Source organism: Labrus mixtus, chromosome 14, assembly GCF_963584025.1.
Source record: "Labrus mixtus chromosome 14, fLabMix1.1, whole genome shotgun sequence".
Lineage (NCBI taxonomy): Eukaryota > Metazoa > Chordata > Actinopteri > Labriformes > Labridae > Labrus > Labrus mixtus.
This window is the reverse complement of record NC_083625.1, coordinates 1,873,948-1,896,791: the sequence shown is the minus strand read 5'-3', so window position 1 is coordinate 1,896,791 and position 22,844 is coordinate 1,873,948. Positions and strand designations below refer to the sequence as shown.

The following is a 22,844-nucleotide window of genomic DNA, read 5'->3' as shown; positions in this document are numbered from 1 at the left end:
GTATATGTCATAGAGTTTCATCTGAGCTGGAGTAAGCTTGACAGATGCTGCACAGCGTGTTCCATTTGTGTAAATGTCCGTTATCAAAACATTGTCATTCAGATCTTTGAAAAATGGTTTTTCATACTCCGGGTTAGGCCCTTCGGAGCAGACATAAGAGGTGCAGTGTACATTTTCTGGCTTCATCTTCTCAGCGGTGTTGGAAACAAGTGTGAGTGCTGTATGAGTTAAAAACTGAGCAGATCTATCCACCACTGATAAACATACAGGGGAGTATTTGGGCTGAAATGAACGCCAGTAAAATGTGATACTCCCCTGACTTCAGCAGAGGAGGGGGAACACGTGTCAGTCCTGCTAACCCGTAAGCGCTCGGGGGTGGAGGTTATCACAATGCCAAAAGCGCACATTAAATCTCTCCCCAGAAGGTTAACCGGGCACATGCTGGACATTAAAAACGAATGTTTAGCTTTTGTTTGTACTCCCTCAAACTCCCATGAACAGTTGACAGGTATCACATACTTTTCCACAGGCCCTCGTGGACCATGAAAAACGACCACTGTCAGGAAAAGACATTTCAGATGTTTCTAAAAGTGAGTGGGTGGCTCCTGAGTCAACTAAAAATGTGACATTCTGTCCCTTAACGTTACATGTTATCATTGACATTTTCTCATAAGCTCCAGAGGAGAGACAAAGTACCCTCCTTTGCTTTGGGAGGGGTTTCTAGAACATCTATTCTTTGTTGAACTAAGCCAAGCAGTGTATCAGTGCAAAGCGGCTTTTCATTGCGTGGAGCGTGTAATGTGTGTGTTGTGTGTGCGGGTACATTACCAACTCCTCTCTCTGACGGTCAGTCCGAGGCGTAGGGAACGTGTTCGTTGTCCTGCCAGCCCCTGCGACGGTTTCCTCCGTCCCCCTCTCTTGGTGTTTATGGACAGTCTGCTTCCCGTCATATGTGCGAGAATATCCTCTTCTGCGTCCGTGCCCTCGGCCCCTTCCGCGTCCACGGCCTCTGTCTTGTCCTCTGAAAGGGCGGCTGTCCAAGTGGGCCAGAGCCAGCTGAGCATTTAGAGTGGCAGTGTCTAGGTGTCTGGCAGTTTGGTCTCTCTTTTCTTTCTCTCTTTGTTCACCGTGTTTGGTGTGTTTGAGGAGCTCTTGCAGTCTGTTTTCAGCCCAGCCTCCCACAAGGGTGGAGCGGACCTGGGCTAGGATGGGTCTCCTCAGGCCTTCTCCAAAGGCCATTTTCATGACGTTTTCAAAGGCGGTTTCAGGCCCCTTGAGATTGTCCGGATAGGCAGGATAGGTGGAGCCATGTAGATGGGAACCCAATCTTCTTTGCCTCGAACTCCACCGTTCAGAGAGGGATAGAGAGCAGACACGGGGGGTGTGGTGGGGTTATCAGTGAAAGCATCTGGTTTTTCTTTTTCATCATTTTTCATTTTTGGTAAAACTTTCCCTGTCTGTTTTCTATCTCTGACTTCTGCTTCTGTCATCCATATTTTCCAACATTCCATTTGTGTTTCAATCTCTTCCAACTTTTCTCTGTCAATCTTTTTCTTAGACTTTCTCTTCCTTCTTTTTCAAACACGTCTGTAACTGTATCAGTTGATTCACGCTTAGACTTCCTTTATCAGGAAATCCAATATTCGACACATGACAAACATTTTTCTCCGTATTTCTTTTTCATAAACACAAAAATTGGACCTTGCAGGTCAGCCCCGTCCATCTTACTCCCTGCAGACCCCATGGTGTCTGTCCTGAGATTATCGGGCGTCCCCGATCAATCTGTGTAAATTTCTACCTTTACACTGGTCTTTCCAAGTTTACCGGATTCAAGGAGTCACCTGAACTCCTCCGGGCCTGGCGAAGTCACCTGAACTCCTCCGGGCCTGGCGAAGTCACCTGAACTCCTCCGGGCCTGGTGAAGTCACCTGAACTCCTCCGGGCCTGGCGAAGTTAACTGAACTTCCTTTATTCTAACTACCTCGTAGTTATAGGGCCGTAAGATGGAAGAAACTTAACCTTTCAATTTTGTCCTAAAATACACAGTGACCTTAGACTTTTAAATTGTGAGATCAGAATGTTTTTACCGTGAATTAGGAGGTTTTCTCGTCCGTTGGATTCCGAGGTGACAGCCGCAGTCCACGCAGTCGGTCCTCTCGACCTTCAAACTTTCAGGGTTGAGGCAGGACGATCTTTTTCAAAGTCCTGGATGATCACTCACCGTCTGCCGTGGATACGGCGATCAGCCTGGAATCCCACTTCTGACACCAAGTTTGTTTTGGATTTTTCTGTTGGTAAAAAAGATCTCAAGTCAAAGTCTTTTGTCTTTGTGTATTTTATTGCTTATAGTAAAGAGTTATTTTGCAAAAGTAACATCAGTCACAAGTGCATCAAAGAGTCCCGGGGCAGTCCTGGTTGCAGAGCATATTTATACTTTCACAGGGTGGAGGTACATTACATATACATGAGTGATACATGGTCATTGGTTTCAGCTTGCCTGATGATTTATCTAACACCAACAGAAAGTCCTTTGTCAGGAGGACACTGATTTAGGATCATGCTGTACCCAGATCCTGAGGAGTGTTCCTGTTGGAGATACAGACCAAGGCCATACAGAGAAATAGTTTCTAATTGCTAAATGACGCACGATCATCCTAATCTTTTAAGGTCAAACGAAGACAACAGACAGATAGTATTTTTCGTATTAGTGAAGTATCCCTTTAAGTCGGAGATTAATTTTATTTCTGGTGGTAATGTGTTCCAGAGTTTGCAGCCTTTGATGGAGAAGGCTGATTGACCAAACGTAGATCCACCATGTTGTATGCTACACTTTCCACTCACAGTGCTTCTTGTTACCCTGTTTCCGGGTAAACCTGCACAGCTGTCAGCGTGATGTGCAAATATTTAACTCTGTCGTTTCAGACGAAAACAGCTTCCTGTTTTACTGGTTCAGGAACTTTGGCCGCTGAGGAGAACCTTCAGATCTGTTTGTTTGCAAAGAGAAACCACTCCCACGGTGAGGGTCGACCTGTACATCAGTCCAGGTGGTTTTTGCAGCAGATCAACCTTCGACCTGAAAATAAACTCTGTAGAGTAAAATCATTCAAACTCCATTTTAAGACTTCAGAAATGCACCTGACACTTTTAATGTTTTATCAGAGAACATGCATGAGTTCATATCCGTTATATCTTTTAACACAACACGTGAAAACAACACTTTACATTAAACACAACACAGTAACCATGACGACGACATTTCTGCAGAATCACAGAGCGTCAGAAAGAAGAATAAAACTTTAACATTCATTTAAAAAACGCTGCTTCATGATCAGAACGTGGCTGCACACAAACAGCATTAACAATCAGAATCGAGCTGATAAAGAAGTTTACATTCAATGAGTTTCACTGTTTCTGCTCGTCTCCTTCTCGGATCATCTGAGGAGCGAACAGCTGACGGAGCAGAGCGAGGAGACTAAAACTTCTCTTCTTGTTTTCACAAAATCAGGAGAAAAACAAGTTCAAGCGTGTTTGTCCACACTGAGTTCCTGGAGAAGGCGGAGAATCTATCGGAGCTGCGAGCGCCTCGAGGGAACGTTACAAACTCAGACACAACAACGTCTGGCTGTCTGACGTCGCTGAATGTTTGAGGGTTGTGTTTCAACAATTTCAGCTCTCATCAATAATCCTGCAGATAAAATCATAATGCCAGGCTGCCGCTCCGGAGTTACTAAAACCCAAACTAAAAGATCTCTTCTAGTGAATGGAAATCCTTCTGAATGTTTTGCTTTGGGAAAACTTTGAACGAATGTTGAGTTTTAATCAGTTTGGACTTTGGAACTGTGATGATCAGGGCGAGTCAGTCGTGGCCGCTCCAACCAGTGTCCAAACCGTTATTTTAAAGATATTCTAACACCAACGCCAACTTCAAGGACTGACTTAAAGGCTTTACATGTGATTTTTTGATCCAGCAGATGTCGCCCTTGAGCACCAGCATGAAACCAAAACAACTCGCGCTGCATTGTTGTGTTAGCATGCTAATGCTAGCGATCTTTATTCTGCTCGTATCTTCACACTGCATGTAAATTTACCTGAAATGAGCGTGATCTAGAAACACAGTTAAGCAGTGAGTACAGTATGTTATTCTTCTTTTCTCTAGTCCCTCAATTAAACAACTTTTATACACGAGGGGAGGAGTCAGCCGGCCGTCCGGGCGATGTAAACAAAGTGAAGATAGGACTCTGAAAACTCTGAAAACATCACAGACAGTGGGACTCGGGTGTTACACCCATTGTAGACAGTCATGACTCACAGAGTTATTTTCAGAGGATAGACTTGATTTCTACATTTAAGTGTGAAAAATCACATATGAAGACTTTAAGTTCTCACAGGGATACTGGAACGCTTAGCAGCGCAACAACATTGAACACTGTCAGATGGGGCCCCTTTAGGGAGGTTTCCTACTGTCATTGTAAAATTAGCACATTCTGATCCTCTGCTACAGTTTAAAGTTTGTCCGCCCTCGGGAGGCCCCCTACTGGCCAGGGGTCCCGAGCAGTGACATGCCTTGCCTGTTGACAAAGAGAGAATCCATTTTGGTTTTGATCTGTGAAACTCTAAATGCTGGGGCGAGGGGAGGGGGGGGAGACCATGAGTTTTATTTCGTTAGCATGGTAAGCTAATGGACATTTTTTAACAGTCTTGGTAAACATTAGTGACTCCTAAATCGGGTTATTAGCTGTCATTTTGAGTGTTGTCAGGTCTAAAACACAGATCCAGGAAGTCCTTTGAGTCTGAATTAAAGGAGATTAAAGCGTCACTTTACCAACAACCATTAGGGCTTCCTGTCCCTCAATGTGTTTAATGTTAATTTTATTAATTTAAAATATAAGCTGTTAATAAGTGACTCTGTATCTGGTTGATTAATATATATTTTTTTAATAAAATACACCATGTCAAGAAGAGGAAAGGGACATGGAGCATTTGACCAGGAGATAATTTTCGTTAGCATGGTAAGCTAACGGACATTAATATAAGTGATTGTAAACATTCAGTTCACTCTCTAACTCTGTGAACTTCTGACAATACGACTTAAATCACAGCTAAGAACAAAAACACAAAACTTATTTCAAACAATGGAGCTTAAAAAACTCTCAAAGAAAGTGAAAAGCATCGAAACGTTCTCACACGAGCCTGACCGAGTCGTGAGAATAAAAATAAAAAATGTTTTTTAAAAGTCAGGAGGTCCCTTTAAATCCCCCAAAACCTCAGATCAGCCTCCGTGTAGGAGTTAGCAGGAATCTCACAAACACACAGGCGGTAGATTCTCGTAGGTGGTGTGTTTTTTCAGTCCCCTGGAACTCCAACCTGGAAACCCCAAATATGACCTGACTAATATAAACACATCTACACGCTCGCACAGGTCGACATAAAGTCTGAGTCGTTGGCAGGAGGGGAACAATCCCTCATCCTCCTCGCTCTGCACCTCCTCTTCATCGCTGAGTAAGAGTTTTTAAAAGCTGCTATTTCCAAACTGACGTGGTTATAAACGTGCGAGGAGGCAGATGAGGAGGTGCTGCTCCATCTCGCTGACTCCGCCCCCTCCTCCTCCGCCTCACGTAACGCAAAGCTTCAATAAGTCAAAAGGAAGACGAGGATTCCTCTCTGTGAGCCGGGTAGAGATCAGACGAGCTGGAGCAGGACGTCCTGGAAGGCGTCCAGGCCCCGGCAGGAGTTCCTCAGGGCGCCGTCTGAGCCCAGCTGGGCGGCCAAGAGGAACAGCTTTCTCGTCTCCGTCACGGAGCCCAGAGACAAGGCTTCACGCAGCTCCGACACGCTCACGGCGTCCGGCTTATCCTGTGAAGAGTTCAAAACACAGTTAAACAAGAAGTTCACTTTTTCAAGGACAAGCAAATAACGAGTCATAAACTGTCCCTGCGTTAGTTTGAATACTTAGCACCGGTTTGTTTTTAGCTCACTTTGGAGGACAGCCACGTTGTTATTAATCTGAAATAATAAAATGTATTTCACATGAAGTTAAAGGAGACATATTATTAAAAATCCACTTCTAGTGTTTCTGAACATCTATCTGTGTAACCTGAGAGTCTACTGACCCACAACATGTGAAATAAACCATCCAGTCCTTTGTTTGTGGTCTGCATAAGTCTTACAACACAGAGAAAAATGCTCTGTTTCAAATGTGCTCTCCTTGTGATGTCACAGTGGGATTCTGGTAAAAAAAAAAAAAAAATCCCCTCCCCTCCCCTGGTATCTCCACCCATGGACTCCACCCCCAGACTAGAACAAAACTTTTGCACAGTTCGGCCATTTTTATTCTCTCTACAGAGGAGTGATGTCTATGGGGAAAACTCGGGGGGGGGGGCTTATTACATTTAAAGAGACACACACCAAAACGGAGCGTTCTGAGAGAGCTGGTTTATACAGGGTCACAAACCTCCTCTGGTGCTTGATTCATGTTATATTTTGAACAAAGCACAGATGTTTCATTTAGACCACAGGGGGACTGTTTGAAAAGGTGGAGGAGGGGACTGTTTGAAAAGGTGGAGGAGGGGACTGTTTGAAAAGGTGGAGGAGGGGGACTGTTTGAAAAGGTGGAGGAGGGGACTGTTTGAAAAGGTGGAGGAGGGGACTGTTTGAAAAGGTGGAGGAGGGGGACTGTTTGAAAAGGTGGAGGAGGGGACTGTTTGAAAAGGTGGAGGAGGGGACTGTTTGAAAAGGTGGAGGAGGGGACTGTTTGAAAAGGTGGAGGAGGGGGACTGTTTGAAAAGGTGGAGGAGGGGACTGTTTGAAAAGGTGGAGGAGAGGACTGTTTGAAAAGGTGGAGGAGGGGGAGAATATGTCCTCTTTAAAGGTTTACATAACACTGAATAATTTGTGTGTCTCCTCGTGAAGACTGACTTTAACACCGGCCTCCTACACTAACTCTTCACAGCGGACCAGAATCTATAGAAGTCCGCCTCGTCTTTTTGAAATGTTTCAGCAGCAGGAATCCTTTTGTGCAGTTTCAACACAGCGAGTGTCGAGGCAGAGAATAAAATAGTGACGGCGGGTTAGAGATGGTATCATTAACAAAAACTCCTCTTAACGACGACATTATTTCTTTGTTCTGCATCGAGTGCAAAGCACGACAGAGGCCGAGGCTTTAGTGTTATAAAAGATCTCACAAAGTGCTGCTAATAAAGAGACACTCTGAGGAACAGCTGAGACGTTTTTAACAATTCATTTATCTGACACTTTAATTCAAAGAGACGACACCACAGAGTAAGAACAACACAAGGGAGGAGAGAGAGAGGAGACAACGACAGGAAGTGCAAACAGGAAGTGACCAGAGACAGAGCACAACATCGACAGCTGTTCTTGAAAGCTCTAATCAGCATCAAAACCATCCTAAATATCATCATCATTAAGTTAGTAGGTATTCATGAAAGAGCTGGGTCTTTAGCTTTTTCTTAAAGGTGCAGAGGGACTCTGCAGATCACATGGAGTTTGGAAGTTCATTCCACCACCGGGGGGCGACAGAGGAGAAGAGTCTAGTCAGCGTCTTAGGACCCTGTTGTGAAGGTTGGATCAGACGCCTTTCATTGGCAGAGCGTAGTGGGGGGGGAGGGAGTGTAGACCTGGATCAGAGAGTTAAAGTAAGGAGGAGACGTTTCTGTGTCTGTTTTGTAAGCGAGCAGCAGAGTTTTAAATTTGATGCGAGCAGTAACTGGGAGCCAGTGGAGGTAGATGAACAGAGGAGTGACATGTGCTGGTTTTGGGAGGTTGAAGAAGAGTCATGCTGCTGCGTTCTGGATCATCTGCAGGGGTTTGATAGTGCATGTAGGAAGACCTGCCAGTAGAGATATCACAGGAGCCTGAACCAGGATCTGTGCAGCTCTGACAGGGAAGGTCTGATCTTCAGGGCAAATCGACATGAAATGATCTTCTATTCATCTCACTTTGGAAAATATTCAAGCGCTGTGAAACCTCCTTGAGATTTGATCATCTGTTACAGAAAGCCGCCTGTCTCCTTTATTTGTGTAAAGATGAAGTGGCGGATTAAAAACCAAACATCTGTTACGCTTCAGGAGACAAAAATCAGAACGAGGACAGCGATCTGTTGAAGTGATTGATTAATGTTCAGGCTTGTTCAAGTGGCTGCACAAATTGGAGCGCTGTCCTTCCTCTTCTGATGATATCTTTTATTTAAAGCTGACTTGAGTGCAGTCGTTTATTATAAAATGCTAAACCAACGCCTGCAGGGAGAAACACTCCTGCACGGTCAAAGATTATCTTATTTAATACTTAAATTCATCACAGCTTTCAGTTATTATCTCCTCACATGGAATTCACAAATTGTGTCTCCCTGCTCTCCTGTCAAAACTTTTTTTACACCCTTGTAGTGTTAACGAGAAGCAAAACAAAGTTACCGTTTATGACGCCCACAACGGCGTTTAGTGCTGTAAACGTAAAGTTTTAAAAACGCGTTGAAGAGTGCAGACTTGTTAAAGCAGCGCTGTCTCCTTTTAATATGTTAATCTGCAGTTACTCTGAAAACTGAGACCTTAAGCACAAGCTCAATACGCTTCCAGTGAATAGCCATGTGTAGCACATAGGTCAAGTCCCCAGGAAGTGCGCCGACTGTTGAAGCCAATTTTACACGGTGGCCAAACTTGGTATTGCAGCTTCCCAAAAATACTTTTATCACATAAGCTCAAAGAAACGTCTATAAATCAGCGGATTTATAAAACGAAACACCAACTGTAAATATGAAGCCTGAGTGTCGTTCCCCGTCTGTTCCTGCAGGGGGCGCTGGAGTCCCATCGATGGCGGTCTCCATGCTGGAAATGCTGTCTCAGTCTAACTTTCAGTCAACCTAACGACAGGCTGAGAGCTGGAGCTGAGGCGGGTTTTAAACCTCCTGACAAACCGTTACACCGCGCCCACCTGTCAATCAGGTCAGCTACACGCCTTATTGTGAATAACTCTTATCCTTCATCAAATCAAAACTGATGAGTCATCAAAACATTCACCCCCCGTACAGTGTGTGTCCATCGAGACATGAGCTAATCACACCTATTTGGTTTTTTGAACCAGGCTGTAAACATGTTAATCTCTGCTGTAAAAACAGGCTTTTTAGAATGGGTGTGTATGTGACTTCCTGTGCTTCTGCAGCCAGCCTCTAGTGGACACACGAGGAACTGCAGGATGTTACACTTCAGCATCGGCTTCAGTTTTTAACACCGGAGGTTGCTGCTTGCTGAACATTTTTGAAATCTAAAAGCGTCTCTGTTTTCAGTGGATCCTTCTTGTGTAAACGTGGCCTTTATCATCCGTCTGATGGAAAATGATTCCTCATCAGATGTGGAGATGAAAACAGGGAGAAGGTTGGAGTTTAATTTGTGTAAATGCTTCTTATCTGTAATGTTTTGACCGTGATACTCGGCTTCACTTCTCACATTTAGCTGACTGAACAGTAAGTGCTCCTGCGTTCATCTCGTATTCTTCTCTCTAATATGGCGATCACAGTTGAGGGCGCTGAGAGCTGCAGAGAGATGTGACAATTACTCCCACTCCCCTCGGAGGTTCATGAATAATTCGACGAGCGCCGCACGAGGTGAAGAAATATGAGCCGAGGAGGAAATGTAGAAATGTTTATTTCAGGAGTGTCATGGATCATCACTCGTTGGTTAATGAAGAGAGAAGCGTCTGGAGCGGCTCCCTCTTCTTCTCTTTCAGCTTTAACCTCGTTAAGACTGAATAACGACTGGAGCGGTTCCATGTTACAATTCTACAATTCACTTAGCAGACTCTTTTATCCAAAGCGACGTACATCAGAGAGTAAGAACAACACAAGCAAGGATCTAGAAAAAAGGGAACAATGTCAGTAAGAGCAAACGATCAGCTTTGAGTCTGATTGGACACACAGGTGCTGACAGGAAGTGACCAGAGGCAAAGCACAACATTGAGGGCAGTTCTTGAGAGCTCTAATCAGTATAGAAACCATCTTATAAGTCGTGGTTATCAAACAAAAACCATCGTCATTACCATCATCATCATCAATAATATGGAGACCATCATCATTAAGTTAGTAGGTATTCATGAAAGAGCTGGGTCTTTAGCTTTTTCTTAAAGGTGCAGAGGGACTCTGCAGATCACATGGAGTTTGTAAGTTCATTCCACCACCGGGGGGCGACAGAGGAGAAGAGTCTAGTCAGCCTCCTAGGACCCAGCTCTTAATCCTTGTTTAGGAAAGCTTGAGTTATGAAACGTGTTGTTTACCTGTTTGTTTCCCAGGACGACCACGGGCAGCTGAGGCTCCACCGTCAGCAGGCGGTGAAGTTCATCTTTAGCTAACGGGAGGCGGCTCCGGTCCGATGAGTCCACCACGTAAACCAGAACGTGAGTCCTCCTCAGGTAGTCGGACCAGTACCTCCGCAGGTCCTCCCCTCCCCCGACTGCAGCACAGAAGACACAAACATTCAAATTAAATTATTTAGGAATCAACAGATTCCATTTCAGCGGTCAGATGAACTTTTTATAAAAGATCAGCTTTCTGCAGAAACAGATCCTGTACTCCACACGGACCACAAGTCTGATTCAGAGATCGTTAGAGTCTGATCCAGAGACCGTTAAGAGTCTGATCCAGAGACCGTTAAGAGTCTGATCCAGCGGTCGTAGTGTCTCCACCAGGAAGTTGATTATTTTTCCCCGTGTGGTGTGTCACAGTAAACGATAATAACGCCTCATGACCTCCTGACAGGAAGTCGAGCCTGATTTCTCTCTACTTTCTACGATGTTGTTTCATCAGTGCCGTTGACCAATGAGAGCACAGCGCTCTGCACACACCCTTCACCAACGTGACCCGACCTCCTGGTTGGATTAAGAACAACAAACAGGAAGTGACATATTGTTCTTCTATTGACTTTGATGGCGTCGGATGTTTGCTGTCAGCATCTTTAGTGTCAGCGTGCAGGTGAACTGATCTCTGTCATGACGTCACATCAGATCAGCTGTTAGATCAGTTCTGAATGTTCACCGTGCTGATCGGACTCAGACGCCTCTTAGTGATTATTTATATCCACGTTAGCGTGCTGGATAAAATGACTCTGAGTCATTTGTTCCATCTCGTTGCCTCCAAAAATGATTTGTCAGTGAAATATGACCATGCAGGAATTTATTTTTCCTTTTCTTTATTTGATGGTTCTGAACTTCTACGTTTTTTTCTAACCTCTTTTCCTCATAGAGATCTATTGAATCCTGAGTTGTGTTTTATTCACCCTCTAATGACTCTCTCATTGAGGACTTTCAGGAATATAACTTCCTGCAGAGTCCCTCTCTTCACTCTGCAGCGTGGGCGAGTCCGATGGGTGGTTGTGTAAGTTGTTTATCATCCAGCTTCATGGACATCTGACTGATTGATTAAGAGTGTCGTGACACGATCTGATGTAACCAGATAAAAAACATCTTTTTATGTTTTTGAGCTTCAGATCCACTGATCACATGTTCCCCATAACTGGAAGGAGGAATTTACGATGTTGCGTGCATGAATGTGAGGGTGAGCGCCTCAGCAGCTGGAGGCGGGCGATGATTCTGAGATGGAAAAGGATGTTTTGGTGATGTTTTGATGATGTGTTGGTGATGTTTTGGTGATGTGTTGGTGATGTTTTGGCGATGTTATGGTGATGTGTTGGTGATGTGTTGGTGATGTTTTGGCGATTTTATGGCGATGTTATGGTGATGTGTTGGTGATGTTATGGTGATGTGTTGGTGATGTGTTGGTGATGTTATGGTGATGTTTTGGTGATGTGTTGGTGATGTGTTGGTGATGTTTTGGTGATGTGTTGGTGATGTGTTGGTGATGTTTTGGTGATGTTTTGGTGATGTGTTGGTGATGTTTTGGTGATGTGTTGGTGATGTGTTGGTGATGTGTTGGTGATGTTTTGGTGATGTTATGGTGATGTGTTGGTGATGTGTTGGTGATGTTTTGGTGATGTTTTGGTGATGTGTTGGTGATGTTTTGGTGATGTGTTGATGATGTGTTGGTGATGTTTTGGTGATGTTATGGTGATGTGTTGGTGATGTGTTGGTGATGTTTTGGTGATGTTTTGGTGATGTGTTGGTGATGTTTTGGTGATGTTTTGGTGATGTGTTGGTGATGTTTTGGTGATGTTATGGTGATGTGTTGGTGATGTGTTGGTGATGTTTTGGTGATGTTTTGGTGATGTGTTGGTGATGTTTTGGTGATGTTTTGGTGATGTGTTGGTGATGTTATGGTGATGTGTTGGTGATGTGTTGGTGATGTTTTGGTGATGTGTTGGTGATGTTTTGGTGATGTGTTGGTGATGTGTTGGTGATGTTTTGGTGATGTGTTGGTGATGTGTTGGTGATGTGTTGGTGATGTGTTGGTGATGTTTTGGTGATGTGTTGGTGATGTTTTGGTGATGTGTTGGTGATGTTTTGGTGATGTGTTGGCGATGTTTTGGCAATGTGTTGGCGATGTGTTGGCGATGTTTTGGTCATGTGTTGGTGATGTGTTGGTGATGTTTTGGTGATGTGTTGGTGATGTGTTGGTGATGTTTTGGTGATGTGTTGGTGATGTTTTGGTGATGTGTTGGTGATGTTTTGGCGATGTGTTGGCGATGTGTTGCCGATGTTTTGGCGATGTGTTGGCGATGTGTTGGTCATGTGTTGGTGATGTGTTGGTGATGTGTTGGTGATGTTATGGTGATGTGTTGGTGATGTGTTGGTGATGATTTGGTGATGTGTTGGTCATGTGTTGGTGATGTGTTGGTGATGATTTGGCGATGTGTTGGTCATGTGTTGGTGATGTGTTGGTGATGTGTTGGTGATGTTATGGTGATGTGTTGGTGATGTGTTGGTGATGTGTTGGTCATGTGTTGGTCATGTTTTGGCGATGTGTTGGCGATGTGTTGGCGATGTTTTGGCGATGTGTTGGCGATGTTTTGGCGATGTGTTGGTGATGTTTTGGTGATGTGTTGGTGATGTGTTGGTGATGTGTTGGTGATGTTTTGGTGATGTGTTGGTGATGTTATGGTGATGTGTTGGTGATGTTTTGGTGATGTGTTGGTGATGTTTTGGTGATGTGTTGGTCATGTGTTGGTGATGTGTTGGTGATGTGTTGGTGATGTTATGGTGATGTGTTGGTGATGCGTTGGTGATGATTTGGTGATGTGTTGGTCATGTGTTGGTGATGTGTTGGTGATGATTTGGCGATGTGTTGGTCATGTGTTGGTGATGTGTTGGTGATGTGTTGGTGATGTTATGGTGATGTGTTGGTGATGATTTGGTGATGTGTTGGTCATGTGTTGGTGATGTGTTGGTGATGTTTTGGCGATGTGTTGGCGATGTGTTGGTGATGTTTTGGCGATGTGTTGGCGATGTTTTGGCGATGTGTTGGTGATGTTTTGGTGATGTGTTGGTGATGTGTTGGTGATGTGTTGGTGATGTGTTGGTGATGTGTTGGTGATGTGTTGGTCATGTGTTGGTCATGTTTTGGCGATGTGTTGGCGATGTGTTGGCGATGTTTTGGCGATGTGTTGGCGATGTTTTGGCGATGTGTTGGTGATGTTTTGGTGATGTGTTGGTGATGTGTTGGTGATGTGTTGGTGATGTGTTGGTGATGTTTTGGTGATGTGTTGGTGATGTTATGGTGATGTGTTGGTGATGTTTTGGTGATGTGTTGGTGATGTTTTGGTGATGTGTTGGTCATGTGTTGGTGATGTGTTGGTGATGTGTTGGTGATGTTATGGTGATGTGTTGGTGATGTGTTGGTGATGATTTGGTGATGTGTTGGTCATGTGTTGGTGATGTGTTGGTGATGATTTGGCGATGTGTTGGTCATGTGTTGGTGATGTGTTGGTGATGTGTTGGTGATGTTATGGTGATGTGTTGGTGATGATTTGGTGATGTGTTGGTCATGTGTTGGTGATGTGTTGGTGATGTTTTGGCGATGTGTTGGCGATGTGTTGCCGATGTTTTGGCGATGTGTTGGCGATGTTTTGGCGATGTGTTGGTGATGTTTTGGTGATGTGTTGGTGATGTGTTGGTGATGTGTTGGTGATGTTTTGGTGATGTGTTGGTGATGTTTTGGTGATGTGTTGGTGATGTTTTGGTGATGTGTTGGTGATGTGTTGGTGATGTTTTGGTGATGTGTTGGTGATGTTTTGGTGATGTGTTGGCGATGTGTTGGCGATGTTTTGGCGATGTGTTGGCGATGTGTTGGTCATGTGTTGGTGATGTGTTGGTGATGTGTTGGTGATGTTATGGTGATGTGTTGGTGATGTGTTGGTGATGATTTGGTGATGTGTTGGTCATGTGTTGGTGATGTGTTGGTGATGTTTTGGTGATGATTTGGCGATGTGTTGGTCATGTGTTGGTGATGTGTTGGTGATGTTTTGGTGATGATTTGGCGATGTGTTGGTCATGTGTTGGTGATGTGTTGGTGATGTGTTGGTGATGTTATGGTGATGTGTTGGTGATGTGTTGGTGATGATTTGGTGATGTGTTGGTCATGTGTTGGTGATGTGTTGGTGATGTGTTGGTGATGATTTGGTGATGTGTTGGTCATGTGTTGGTGATGTGTTGGTGATGTGTTGGTGATGATTTGGTGATGTGTTGGTGATGTGTTGGTCATGTGTTGGTGATGTGTTGGTGATGATTTGGTGATGTGTTGGTCATGTTTTGGTGATGTGTTGGTGATGTGTTGGTGATGTTTTGGTGATGTGTTGGTGATGTGTTGGTGATGTGTTGGTGATGTGTTGGTGATGTGTTGGTCATGTTTTGGTGATGTGTTGGTCATGTTTTGGCGATGTTTTGGCGATGTGTTGGCGATGTTTTGGCGATGTTATGGTGATGTGTTGGTGATGTGTTGGCGATGTGTTGGCGATGTTTTGGCGATGTTTTGGCGATGTTATGGCGATGTGTTGGTGATGTTTTGGCGATGTGTTGGCGATGTTTTGAAGATGTTATGGCGATGTGTTGGTGATGTGTTGCCGATGTGTTGGCGATGTTTTGGCGATGTTATGGTGATGTGTTGGTGATGTTATGGTGATGTGTTGGTGATGTGTTGGTGATGTGTTGGTGATGTTATGGTGATGTGTTGGTGATGTTTTGGTGATGTTTTGGTGATGTGTTGGTGATGTTATGGTGATGTGTTGGTGATGTTTTGGGGATGTGTTGGTGATGTTTTGGTGATGTGGGTGACACCAAGTTTTCTTTGTATAGAAAATGAAATCATGAAATTAACGCTGAGATGATAACTAAGTTCTTCCTGCTGAGACGTGATTGGTCAAACCTACTCAGACTGCAAACAGAAACCAGAACACGTCTCACATTAAAACCTGAGTACAGGTTTTATTTTCCTGCAGAATCTGTGAACAGAGAACAGTTTGTTCACATGGAGGATCTTCAGACTGACCAACAAAAGGAGCTCACGTCTTTAAAATGTCTCAGTGTTTTTTATTTTAAATCATTCTGCATTCCTTCAGTCGTCGTCTTCAGTCTCAGGGAGGTTAACAACCGCATGCTTTAAGGCGATGTTGGTGATGTGTTGGTGATGTTTTGGTGATGTGTTGGTCATGTTTTGGCGATGTGTTGGCGATGTTTTGGTGATGTGTTGGCGATGTTTTGGCGATGTGTTGGCGATGTTTTGGCGATGTTATGGTGATGTGTTGGTGATGTGTTGGTGATGTGTTGGTGATGTTATGGTGATGTGTTGGTGATGTTTTGGTGATGTTTTGGTGATGTGTTGGTGATGTTATGGTGATGTGTTGGTGATGTGTTGGTGATGTTTTGGTGATGTGTTGGTGATGTTTTGGTGATGTGGGTGACACCAAGTTTTCTTTGTATAGAAAATGAAATCATGAAATTAACGCTGAGATGATAACTAAGTTCTTCCTGCTGAGACGTGATTGGTCAAACCTACTCAGACTGCAAACAGAAACCAGAACACGTCTCACATTAAAACCCGAGTACAGGTTTTATTTTCCTGCAGAATCTGTGAACAGAGAACAGTTTGTTCACATGGAGGATCTTCAGACTGACCAACAAAAGGAGCTCACGTCTTTAAAATGTCTCAGTGTTTTTTATTTTAAATCATTCTGCATTCCTTCAGTCGTTGTCTTCAGTCTCAGGGAGGTTAACAACCGCATGCTTTAACTTCCCACAATCCCGCTGTGCGTCCGATCTGACCTGCAGCTTTAATGAGCATCGGCGCTCGGCGGCTGAAACCAATCGCTCGCTCACACACTCGGGCGGGTTTGACTTCAGGCCGTCGCCGCCTCCGAGTGCAGCACACAGCCGCTCAGCAGGACTTCATTAATGCCGGACTTAACAGAGGTTGTTGCTAGGCAACAGGGCAGTGATGATGCTGGAGCTGACATGAGGTGGCAGAAATAAATACCTGTTTACCTGATGGTGGAGCGGACGCTCAGCTGGGAGAGCAGCTGTTTTAAAGTCGGGGGCGGGGGGGGGGCTAAGCGGGAGGTTTGTCCTGACGCTCTGCAGGGCGCCTTATGAACACATACACACACACACTAAGTCATAAAGGTGTGGATGACCTTGTTTTTACACCTACAACGTTCATTCTAACAAAGTCACCTGATTGTAAAGTAAACCCTGATCTCGCTTGAGTTTCCACAGCCAATCGAGTAAGCCGGATGGCGATGGCTGCATCAGCAGTAGCCCCTCCCCCAGGTGGGTGACACTCCCACAGCTAGGTGTTTGTTCTGCCCTCTGAGTCTGCCTTCTCACCGTAAACAATAGGACATGGAGCGAGAAAGCACCGAGACACTCAAGCCCTTCCAGAGAGGGGGCGTGGTCAAACACAGCTCATTTACATAGTCCATCAAATCAGATGAAAAACAAACTAGAACAAACTGTTCCAGCACCAGAAGAAGAAACAAACATGAGGCAAAGCATGCACGCTGAGATGTTGTTTTTCACTTCCCTTTAGCACAACGTCAGATCTGAGCAGCTCAAAGCGTGGCTCCACTTCTCTCCCTGATCTGCATCTTTTCAGAGTTTAAAGGCTGGATGTCCCTGACGGACTCTACAAAGAGATCTCGCTCATCCCTGAGCTCTGTACTGCTCCGAGCTGTCAACATGCCTCTGCATCAACGTCACCCCAGACAAAGACTCCGACTCTCACCGCACAGAGACAGAGAAGCATCCTGACTGAGTGGGCGCTGACGTGTGCTGCTTTTACTTTCAGAGATTAGAGAAAGATCTGAGGCTCTCTGTGTTCAGATTGTGAATCAATCTGCCGCTGAGCGCGACACGTTCATGTGCATACACCTGCAGAAGCTCATTCTGAGGCAGCTGACGGCAAACACTCAGAGTTATTTTGATCTTTTTTTTGTCTTTCAGAGGAATGCTCATTTGCTGGATTTGTTTGTTTGTCTGTAAATAAAATCTTCTGCTTCTTTTTGGACTCTCATGTTTTCATTAGCTTGGTTTGCATTTGAGAGAAAGTGAATGATTTTGGGGAGAAACAGTGTGAGGGTTCTCTGTCCCAGTCTCAGGTTAATAACAAGGTGAGAGAACTGAAATGACTTCCTGAGGAAACCATGTTTCCTTCAATGGCACCTCACTTTTAATGTACATCCCGACCATGTGATCAGAGTTTGTAAAAGGTAACGTATGAAGAAAAGCAAATTCATGCAGAGACGTAACGTAAGTTTGAGCTAACGTTGGAGGAATGCGACCAGCTTCATTTTTAATTCCATTCCAACATTGCACGGCACGTCTTACAATATCTAATGCTAACCTGTGTTAGCTAGTTAGCTAGGGTGACCATATTTTCAAAAACAGTTCTACTTCTGTCTCTATCCAGCGTTTGTGTTGGCTCGTTTTAAAATTACTTTGTATGTCGACATTTCCACCGTGGGCGACACGTGGACACGTGCAGTGTGTGCAGAACGAGCGTCTTCATTAGCTTTTCACAGGAAGCTGTAACTCTCCTGGAGCTCTTTGGAAAACACTGACTTCCTGTTCAGAAGGACAGCTCGCCCATCCTGTTAGCATGGTAAGCTAGCTTACCTGTCGTTACGCAGCAGGTCCTGTTAGCATGGTAAGCTAGCTTACCTGTCGTTACGCAGCAGGTCCTGTTAGCATAGTAAGCTAGGTTAGCTAAGAAACAGCCCCAACCCTGAGATTGATTGACACATGTAGAGACCAATCAGTGTTGTTGCATGGTGTATTGTTTTGGTTGGTTAAAAGAGGGACGTGAGTGGGACACCGAGCATGAAAACAGGACGGTCCCCCGACAGTATGACTTGTCTTTGGCAATACAACTGCTCGCACTACGCGTTTATGAAAGTAGTGTTTATATGAAGACGTCTTCCTGCAGTCTGTTGAGCAGTTTGTTAAAATGTGAATCTAAAGACACAAAGTGCTGTTTCCGTCTCTCCGCTTCATGCTTCCACATTAAACATGCAGCCTGTAGCGTCTGAATCGAGGAAGAAAAGGAGTCTTACTCTCCAGGAAGTCGAGCTGACAGGCGGGGGCGTTCAGGCTCATGAAGTTGAAGCCTCGTGTGGGCCGGCAGCGGCCTCTTTTAGCCGCCGACTCCCCGGGGGTCAAACCCATCAGCATGCTGCTCTTCCCGGCCCCGTCGAGACCGAGGACCAGGACCTGACGCTTCCCACGCTCCTCCTCCTCCTGCAGGCAGAAACATTCAGACATGAGGACTGGAGGGATCAGTTTGATAAACAACGCAGGTTTATTAGTAATTATTAGTAATGTTTACATGTGAAGAATATCAAAACACAGCAGAATCTAAAGTTAGAAGGAGGACATACTGGCTGCTGCATTGTTGTCAGAGAAGCCAGCACTTCAACATGTTTCCTTAATGATCAGATAGTAAGATACCTTTATCATTTCATTTCATTTCATATTTGATGTATTTGCTCTTTTCAGTGTTTGGTTTCAACACCATAATACACAACAAAAAATATTTTTTCATAATGCTGAAACACTGTTCATGAGCAAACAGGAGCAGGAAGAAGAAAACGTATAATACCTAACAACACAAGATACTGTTTAACAGAATAAGATGGCTAACCTGTTGTTTTCTCTTTCTTTCACAAAACAAAAAATAGATAAAAAATATAGAAACATCAAATACAATCAGTTAGATTAACTCAATACATTCATAATTTCCCAGAACCTTTTCTTTATACATTCTTTTAAATTGAATGAGAGTTGAGCAGCATTTTAAATGATTATCGAGAGAATTCCATAATTTAACTCCATTTACTGAGATACACATTTGTTTTAATGTAGTGCGTGCAAATGGACTTTTAAAATTAAATCTCCGTCTATGATCCTCCTCATTAGATGTAAATACAAACAACTTCTGTACATTTTCGGGTAATGATCTATTTCTAGCTTTAAACATGACTAGAAATGTCTACTTGTCTATCATTTCACTCTCTACACATCTCACTGAGTGGACCTCTTCAAACGTTGAATTCTGTGTATGAATGGAGCTCTATAAATAAAGCGCTGAGTCACCATGGCGTGTGAATAAAGGTGTTTATGTTTTATTTGTGATTTTATTGCATCAATCAGTCGAGTCAAAGAGCTCCTCAATCGACCTCATCATGAGTGCGGGGAGCATCTCCTTCTCTTTTATTAACGGATTCTATGATCATGAAAGTGATTAGCAGCCCTGACTGCTTAAAAACAAACTGAAGCCGTTTGACAGATGAAAGGCCTCGTCGTTTCATTTTGAAAAAGAATGAGCTTCTGCAAACCTCCAGAGGTGAAAGTCCTGATCATAAACGTGTGTAAAGCCGTCACAGAGCAGCAGCATGCTAACTGATACCTGCTCTGTATTCCTGAGTACTCAGGTTTCTCGTCTGTCCTGTAGCCTCTAAAAGGACGCTCTGTAAAGGTCAGCTGCTGGAGTTAAACCTCCTCGCTCGCCCTCTCTCTCTCTCTCTGTTTCACACCTGAGACGTCTCAGTCCCTCTGAGATCCTGCACACGTCCGTCAGCTCGACTCTAAACTCCCAGCAGGTTAGTCCTTATTCATGAACTGTGCTTCTGCAGAGGTTAATTAGCAATTCATGAGTGCCTTCAGAGCTGCAGCATCACTTCTGACTCCCTTATTATAAAATATCACATTCAGCTTCCAGACGACTCATCACACCCTGAGAGTGAGCTCTGGTTCTATTCCTACAAACAAACAATCACAGAGAGAAGACTGAAGTGTGGCAAAAATCATGGCCGGGTGTTTGTGGGTAAACACGGACGCTCTGACAGATCCTGCTCTCATGCAGCCTGCTGGGAGACACACTTCAAAAACCCTGACAGCTCCGAGCCGCTCTGAGGCTGCAGAGCTTTCACTTGATCTCTCGTTTTGCAGCACGTCAGCGTGGACTCTGTGCAAAATGATCCATGCTCGCAAACGTTCTCTCCAAGATTCTACAGGAGACGCTGACGTCGAGCTTTAAAAGCTTAAAAAGACGTTTCACACGTTCACACTGAGATATTAAAGTCAGCAGTAAACAAACATGAAGGTCTGATAAAAACTTTGAAGAAAAACTTCTCAAAGATTTAGAAGCTTCATTTGATCTTCAAAAGTGAAAAAGTGTTTAAAACGTGATAAGTCATGAATCCAATCCCAGCCATTAAAGTGGATACATACAGCTTGTTAAACATTAAAGTGTTAAACTGCACTTTAAGATCTCATAATCCATCAGCTACAACCCTTTTCCTATTCGGGGTCTGGAGACGATCCCAGCTGTCATTGGGCGAGAGGCGGGGTTACACCCTGGACTGTCAGCCAATCACAGGGCTAACATATCCCTCATGTGGTCCCTCATTTGGTCCCTCATTTGGACCCTCATGTGGTCCCTCATTTGGACCCTCATTTGGACCCTCATGTGGTCCTTCATGCGGTCCCTCATTTGGTCCCTCATTTGGACCCTCATGTGGTCCTTCATGCGGTCCCTCATGCGGTCTCTCATGTGGTCCCTCATGTGGTCCCTCATTTGGTCCCTCATTTGGATCCTCATGTGGTTCTTCATGTGGTCCCTCATGTGGTCCCTCATGCGGTCCTTCATGCGGTCCCTCATGCGGTCCCTCATTTGGTCCCTCATGTGGTCCTTCATGCGGTCCCTCATGTGGGACCACACGAGGACCAGCTGCTCTAAAACATGTCCTTCCTGAAACGTTTCATTTCACTTTATCTTCAGTTTAAAGACGACTATCAGCTCCAGTTACAAAGTGAGGCCATTTCTGTGAGGAACAAAAAAACTCAGACTTTGAACTCATTTAAAACGACCTCTCTTTACTCGTACGATCGGAAGTTTACTTTCATGAACATGCTGCTTTGTTTCCAGAGAATATCTTTGCTTTATTTCTCCGTTGGATGTAAATCTCAGGATCTCTGTTTTTGTTTGGACGTTTCTCTCTCAGCTCCACAGCTTTGTCCGCCATGTGTAACCCAGGTTAATTAAATATTAGCCCTGTATTTTTTTTCCTTTTGAGAGGGGAGTGACCTCGGTGAACCTCCATAACTTAAGAATAATTGGTTTTCATTTTATTTTGTATTTATTTATTTCCCTATTTTATTTTTCTTGAACATTCCATCATCTCACCTGACTCCGATAAAATCTTAAACCAATCAGAACTCTTCCCACTTATCATAAACATCTGGTTCACGAGGTCACTTCCCCTCACCTCATCTCATGGCATGTTGCTGAATTGTTTGGTTGCTCGAGACGGGACAACGAAGTTATGATTTACACAGCGATGAGTTGTAGATTGTGTATTTTTAATGTTAGATGAGTGATAAGTGTCGTTGGTTGTTTTCTTCTGCGGGAATCGCGGGAGAAATTTCTATGCAGAATCCCCTTGGGAAAACCGCTAATTTAAGCCACGCCGTGTACGGGGCCTTGTCATTGGAAACTTTGGCATGTATTTCTTTTTATTTGATTACACCGTGGGATTTCATAAAGTAATCCCATGGTTAATCCCGGTATGTAGACATACAATTTAAAGGTATATTTATGTTGTGTAATGTTTAAGTAATGGGGTTTTCAAGGAGATCCGATAATGAATATTTCAATGACTGCACAATGAATGGACTCACTGTTCATGACCTTTTTTTTTATAGGTCAGGTTTTTTGTTGTATGAACCGTACAGCGTGGAGATGGCGAGCTAAATCGACGAGATCTACCCTGCCTACAAGTTGGTAGGATTTGAAAGACATTCGAACACGGATTGAAAGACATTGACTTTTTTTTTTGGTTTTTGATGGACCCACGAAGCATTTGAATTAAGACGATATTAATGTTGATTGTTTGAATTTATTGTTTTGTTATATTGGAAGTAATTTGTTTTTGTGAAATACAATAATTATTATTTAAATTTACCTGTGTTTGGATTTTGTTGGTATTCACATTTGAGCTCTGAGAGACCTTATTTCTTCACCATTTAAATTTAATTTAAATGAATGCACAATTAGCCCACATGCTACACATGTGTCGTGGAATCGGTCGTTTTCCAAATCGTTTATCTTCCAGTCTCTCTTTCAGCTCTCAGCACTTTCCAGACATTTCCATTCCTCATGAAAAGACTAGTTTCTGTATTGATTTCTTTTGTTTTCTCTCTCCTCGGGGAAGAACTAAAACAGCCCGCTCAGCTGCAGATCTGAGGAGGATTTCACTCCTCGCTCAAGGACACTCGAGCGCCGCAGACGTTTGGAGACATGCTGACTTCATCACAGCGGAGTTAAAGTTGGCTCGCCTGCAGCGCTCCAATGAGAAGGAAACTTTGATCCTCCAACTGTGACACAAATCTTCAGCCCCTCGTCT

The 22,844-nt window shown here is 44.0% G+C and overlaps 1 protein-coding gene across 1 annotated transcript in view; it reads right to left on the bottom strand.

The window, feature by feature from the left end:
• Window positions 1–3,122: 3,122 nt before the first annotated feature.
• arl10 (ADP-ribosylation factor-like 10) overlaps window positions 3,123–22,844 on the bottom strand; it is a 23,041-nt gene continuing 3,319 nt past the window's right edge. Inside the window, exons 2-4 of the mRNA XM_061056355.1 lie at window positions 18,495–18,678; window positions 10,279–10,454; window positions 3,123–5,853 (exon numbers count right to left, since the gene is read on the bottom strand). Of these exons, the coding sequence (XP_060912338.1) occupies window positions 5,680–5,853; window positions 10,279–10,454; window positions 18,495–18,678 (534 nt within the window). The 3' untranslated portion in view covers window positions 3,123–5,679. The remainder of the gene's footprint in view (window positions 5,854–10,278; window positions 10,455–18,494; window positions 18,679–22,844) is intronic.